General features: G+C 36.9%; 1 protein-coding gene across 5 annotated transcripts; it reads right to left on the reverse strand.

Annotated features, from left to right (window-relative positions):
* Positions 1-636: 636 nt before the first annotated feature.
* On the reverse strand, positions 637-5,407 carry LOC149458196 (pulmonary surfactant-associated protein A2-like). 5 transcript variants are annotated; one of them, XM_089682483.1, is made up of 7 exons: positions 5,244-5,407; positions 5,050-5,136; positions 4,253-4,330; positions 4,061-4,147; positions 2,634-2,741; positions 2,057-2,125; positions 637-1,277 (listed from the first exon to the last, which is right to left on the reverse strand). In XM_089682483.1, the coding sequence occupies exons 1-7, from the start codon at positions 5,401-5,403 to the stop codon at positions 901-903; spliced, it is 966 nt and encodes a 321-aa protein (XP_089538609.1). In that variant the 5' UTR covers positions 5,404-5,407; the 3' UTR covers positions 637-900. The 5 variants fall into 5 exon arrangements, with proteins under 5 accessions (XP_089538609.1, XP_089538611.1, XP_089538610.1 ...); XM_089682485.1 differs by lacking the exon at positions 5,050-5,136; XM_089682484.1 differs by lacking the exon at positions 4,061-4,147.
* Positions 5,408-6,536: the final 1,129 nt, after the last annotated feature.

Consider the following 6,536-nt stretch of genomic DNA (forward strand, 5'->3'; position numbering starts at 1 on the left):
AGCACGGGAAGCAACACAGCTGACCAGCAAGCGGGGCTCTACACAGCTCCTGTCTGTTCGGAAGAGATGGGAAAATAGCGAATAAAGATAATACTGAGAATGGAGAAGGTGGTTTATTATCATTTGGTTGGAGGAGGTTGGGGGATTCTGCAGGATTGTGCATCACACCCATGGCATGCAGGATCTCTGTTCACAAGCTTGTTGGCTACTTTGTTGGCCGAGCTGATCTGGTGAGTTCATATCTCAGCCATACACGGTGATGGAACACAAATTCAGAGCTGCAAGAAATGGTCACCAGTTGGACTGTCACATTAGAAAGATTTTTGAGATTTTGGATTTCACATTTTTTGTGACACATTATTGTTTATGCTATATTGATTTAAGATCATTGTATATGATTATCACGATTGCAAGATTTTGATGAGCGGCTACTTTTATTAATTCTACATCAGTGCTAAATTGCTAATATATAAGTTCTATTTATCCATAGAGATGGATATAGGCTTTCACAAGCACATTATAGTCCATAAAGCTGCAGAAGTGTACGGAAGATAGCTGTGTCTGTAAGATGGGTCACCAAAAGTACGTTGGAGGACAAACTGATATTGAAATGTACGTAGAAAGAATAGCCAGGGATGATGATATGCGATTGGTTTATTTCATAATCACAGAACACGCTTAGTTACAGTTTGTGAATATGATTATTGTCATGTATATAATAATCATTAATCTCGTGATATACCATTATAAATTATATGAACATATACTCATATGTAAATACCTCTTTATTTGAAGCAAACCATGCATTATATTTCGTATGCAATATTTATAGTTGCTGATGATATGCTTAATTAGTCACTTTAGAAATACAAAAAAATAACAGAATTATGTTCATATGAATTACAATTCACAAACTGTGAGGCGTCTTTGGTTACAACCCTTATCATTCCATTTGCCATCAGTATACATTTCCACACAGTTTTCTTGTCCTTGGCCACTGGGTTCATTCTTGCTCCAGCGGGTATAAAGTGCAGGTATTCCACTGGGATAATGGAAGACACCAGCTTTTGGTCCTTCTTTCAAACCCAAGTATGCATATTGATTATGCTTCATTGTAAAGAATGAGATACCATTGTTCTCTGCTTCATTCCTGGGAGTGGCCATACGGCCACCGATTCCTTGGCATGTGGTCTTGGATTTTTCTATTTCCTCAGTCTTACCGCTGCTGACTATCATTTTATCTCCTACCACTTGAATAAATTCTAGCAGCTTGAGCGCTAAAGTTAAAAGACAATAAAATTATTGTGAAAAGTCTATCTGAAATCGCTTAAAAAGTCAGTATGAATTTGGCAGTTGTGCTGTGCACCCTAAAGAAAATGTATTTTTCCCACTCAGGAGAAAAAGTTCCTAATGATCACCCCTTACTAGTAACATACTCCTCACTCCTCACTCCTCCGCTGTTCCATTCAGCACTGAGAGCCAAAGTAAATTACCAGTACTACTGAATATAGAAGAGTATGTGACACAATCCATACAACAGTACTGGACCGATTTGAGGCTGTTACAAAGGGAGCTCTTAGCCCTACCTAACAACAGAAAAAAAATGTTGGGGAGCAAAAGATATGCTTACATATAGGTCATTTTATACTGCTTGGGAGGGTTAGATTAAAGGAAACCTGTTCCTGTGCCCCGCATAGGCAAGATTTCATAAGTAGATTAAAGTGCAATTGCAGACAAGAAGTTATAGCAATTAGGGAGCTACTGATATTATTGGGAAAATACTGCAGTTGGGCTAAAATTAAAAAGTTACTCAATTTATTTTTTTCTGAATGTTCTATAATCTGTACTATAATCTGCTTCCTTCCCGTCACATGTAAACAACCTTTACGAGGGAAGTCAGCAGATACTTTCTGAAGCCTATGTTGTGAATCATGGCCTCTCTTCCTACATCCCGATAAACATCTACGAACGTAGTTTTTCATAATGGACTACTTTTAGTTTTTGTACCACATACATTTAAAAAAATAATAATAACTGGATCTGTTTCAGCACTTGCCTGATTCCATTTTGGTGACCCGTTGACATAGCTCTACCAATGATGAAGTACAAGGTTTGGCAGCAGCACCTGCAGGAGAGAAGAGAGTTATTGGGGTTGATTTGATAAAGGCAAACAGACTATTCACTTTGCAATTGAAGTTGCACTCTGCAAGGGAATTATCCCCAGAGTTTAGCCAATGATGAAGCTCTGCTAACTTCCATTATCCAATCCTGTGTTTTTCAAATGCTGTTTTTTAATTGCCCTTGCACATTATTGGGTGTTTTGTGTAAAGTGAACTTTCAGCACATTTAATGCTGTTTCTTTTTTACTTTCCTTGCACATGATTGGGTAATCTTTGCAAAGTGAAATTTACCACATTGAGAAAGTTCTGGGGAAAATTTCCTTGCAGCGTGCAAATTCACTTGCAAAGTGAACAGTCTATTTGCATTTACTAAATCAAACCCATTTTATCTTTATTACATACATTTCTTCCGATACTGTATATCTGAAGTTGTTGTGTTGATTTATTTACACATAACAAAATACATATAGTAAAAAAGGACTCCAAAAATAACTTTTCAAGGGAATTGTCTACCTGATTTTCCCAAGCTAGGCAAATTTAGCTTCTTTCTAGCTAATCCTTGGACATCTGTGCCTGCTTTAGGTAGTGATGGTTTGCCAATACCAATAGTTTTCAGTATACCTGGGTGAAGATGAGATGAAAGGTTATACCTAATTAGCTTGAGCTGTGAGCTTAAATCCTTCAAACAGTTATACTAACAGTATTTAAAACACATTACAATTATAAAACATGGACTTGAGTTTTTAAAAACTTTTCATGTCTTCTGCATTAAAGGAAACGACCATCCAATCTCTAGTACCAACAAAGGTAGTAGCAGTTGTATGGAAGCCAATGAAATTTCAGGATAAGACTTTCTCTTGCTACCATACGTTACATTGCTGACAGGGTATGATACAACAGCATTTCAACATTATGTTTGATCATTTTTACCAATTTAATTTTGCAACTATTAAATAGACATGTTATCATTTTCAATTACTACTTGCCCTCCAGAGGATTTGCCCCCCTTCCTAACCAGGCCATTTTTTGCGTTACGGAGTTGCGTTACTTTAACTGACAATTGCATGGTCATGCAATGCTGCACCCAAATTAAATTTATGTCCTTTTTTCCCCACAAACAGAGCTTTCTTTTGGTGGTATTTGATCACCTGTGCATTTTTTAATTTTTTGCGCTATACAAAAAAAGTCAGACAATTTTGAGAAAAAAAACAATATTTTTTACTTTTTGTTATTAAACATCTCCAGTAAAAAAATTTTAAAAATCTAATTTCGGCATAAATTTAGGCCAAATGTATTCTGCTACATGTATTTGCTAAACAAAGATCCCAATATGTGTAAATTAATTGGTTTACGTGAAAGTTATAGCGTTTTACAACTGGCGGTGTATATACTAGGATTTAACAAATTTTTTTTACTAGTAATGGCGGCGATCAGCGACTTATAGAGGGACTGTGGTTGGTATTCTGACACTGGGGGGAACTGACTTGGTGTCACTGACATTCCCAGTGACACCAATACAGTGATCAGTGCTAATAAAAAGCACTGATCACTGTACTAAAGGCACTGGGCAGGAAGGGGTTAACATGTGGGGCGATCAAAAGGTTAACTGTGTGCTGTGTTGTCTTCACTGTAACTACACTGCTATGCGGCTCTGCATAAACAGTGTGCAGGAGCTGACAGGGTAGAGAATTGTATTGTGTACATACAGTTCTCTCCCTCCGTCAGTAATGCTCCTTAATCTCCGGGTGCTGGCGAGTAATCACCGGCCGGGACCCAGTCATTGACAACCAAGGCCGTGAATAGCGGCACGAGTAGGGCGTGCATGCGCCCCCTACTCGGAGATGCAAAATCACATATATATATATATATGTGATTTTGCGCACCCTTGCCGCCCTGTAGTAGTATATCTGCTATAGGGCAGTGGGAAAGCGGTTAATAACCTTTTATCCCAGGTATTCCCAGGTCTCTCTTCACTTCTTCAGTATTTACTTTAGGAATCCCATTTAGATTTTCTTTGCCTGGAACATCTGTCAGGGTGTGATACAACAGCATTTCACCATTATGTTTAATGATATTTCATTTCACAACCATGTTCTGAATAAATATGTTGGTTTTTTTTCCCAAATAATAACCTTTTATCGCAGGTACTCCCAGGTCTCTCTTCACTTCTTCGGTATTTACTTTAGGAAGCCCATTTAGATTTTCTTTGCCTGCAACATACAACGGCATTTCGCCATTATGTTTCATCATACTTACTAAGGTCACACTGATGCGACCTATCATGCAACTGAAAGTGACTTGTGAAACATAAAGTTTCTTGACAGGTCAAAACATGTTCATTTCAAATGATTCCATCTTGAGCAACTCAAAAAGAAGGTTCTGCACTTCTTTTCTTTTCTGCATCTTTGGAGCAGTTTCAGTGCCATACACTGCAATGTTAAAATTATAAAAGTCAAAAGGATTGTCTTAATCTTAGCAACTTTGATGCAACAGTATCTGACTTTAGAGTTTTTTTTACCAAAACCAAAGACGCATAACATCAAATTCGCATCAGAGTCCCATTGAAGTCACATCAAGTCGTAAGCAACTCGCAATGGAAGTCGCACGACTTTCAAGTCGCAGCAGTCGTAGTGAACAGAACCTAATTTAAAGCGTAACTAAACCCTCCTATATTTTTCAGCCAAAGAAGCTGCTATCTTAGCCTCAGTTGGATCTGCAGCTGCCATGGTGCTGCAAATGTGACCAGTTGTGACACCAGCCATTTGATGGTTTGACAGTTTGGCTGAGAGCACAAGCAAATGTCACAGTTAGCATGCCTGATGTGCCAGGAATGCAGTTTTTTTAAACCATTAAACTGATTGGTTTAGTTCCGCTTTATTTTCACAACCATGTTCTGATTATACATGTTGATATTTTTTCAAATGATAACCTTTTATTCCAGGTTCTCCCAGGTCAGTCTTCACTTCTTCAGTATTTACTTTAGGAACCCCATTTCGATTTTCTTTGCCTGGAACATCTGACAGGGTTTGATAGAACAACATTTCACCATTATGTTTTATCATATTTAGTAATGTAACTCCATAATCATGTTCTGAATATACTGATATTTTTTCAAATAATAACCTTTTATCTCAGGTACTCCCAAGTCTGTTTTCACTTCAGTATTTACTTTAGGAATCCCATCTAGTGTTTTCTTGCCCTGACCATTTAGAAGACAGTTGGCTGGTGCTTGTGGAAGACATACCAGTACCGTGAGCAGTAGAGATTTGTGAAGGAATTCCATTATGGAAATCTGAAAGAAAATGGTTCTATAGTAAGTCAGCCACAGCAGTGTCATTCAAAATGCAATATTTTTTTACAACCACTTACGTCTCATGTCATATTTTTAGGAACGTGATACAAGTTCTAATATTTAGAGGTTAACTGTGCTTTTAGTTCAGTTATCCTTATCCACCCCACATCTGCCACTTACCTGTCCATGATTCATGGAGATCTTTGACGTGGAGTCTCTGGGTGTTGCATTCTTTATGATGTGCAATGGTTCCTCCATTTATTTTTTACAGAAAAGCCATTGATTGTGTACCTCAAAGGCTGATAGCCTTCTCATAGGATTGAGAGTTTCCATGAAGAGCCTTTGCCCGAAGGCAAAAGTCTTTGTGGATTGCAGACAGGTAAGTGGTAGACCTAGAGGGCATGCTGGTTGAGGTGGGAGCTACAGTTCAGGAATAACTTTATTTAAAATAACTTTATTTAAAGTACAGTTCTTTTAGATATTTCTAAATCCTTGGCATATTCTCATAACTCCTGCAGTTTTTGTTTAGAGACAAAGTTATAACTCGAGGGCAACTGTTGCCAATTTTTCCACATGGGCAAAAAAATCTTCATGATTCTCCAAGGACAGTCAGCTCCATGACCCAGAACAAATACAAATAATCCTCCGGTAATTAAAGCTGTATAAATCATTTAGGAAATGTTTGGAATCTCTCAAATTTTTTAAATGAAAATGAATATAATTTTATTCTCTTTGCAAAATGATTATTTTTCAGGTAGCCAAAATGATAAAACATTTTAAATAATTTTAAAATACATATAATTGCCAGGCACTCCATCTAAACAAAGTTCAAAGTACATATATAGGTTTAAATAATAAATAAATAACTTAAGCGCTGTTCATTTTATTTATTCTTTCTAATTATTACTTATACTTTATATTATTTATTCTTTATTAATTGATCACATCAAATAGGATAGCAGCTGCACTTTAATTATTTAATTACTTAACCTAATCAAAGACACTGTGGTGCAGGTATGAATACATGGTTTCCACATGTGTAGGTTTTTTTTGTTTTTTTTAGAACTCCGTAGATCTTATCAAGATACAGTATATTTGGTGTCCTTCAGATGATAAGATCTATG

This window comes from Staurois parvus, unplaced genomic scaffold, assembly GCF_062004578.1.
Source record: "Staurois parvus isolate SC_StPar_1 unplaced genomic scaffold, SC_StPar_1.0 ptg000291l, whole genome shotgun sequence".
NCBI classification, from domain to species: Eukaryota; Metazoa; Chordata; class Amphibia; order Anura; family Ranidae; genus Staurois; species Staurois parvus.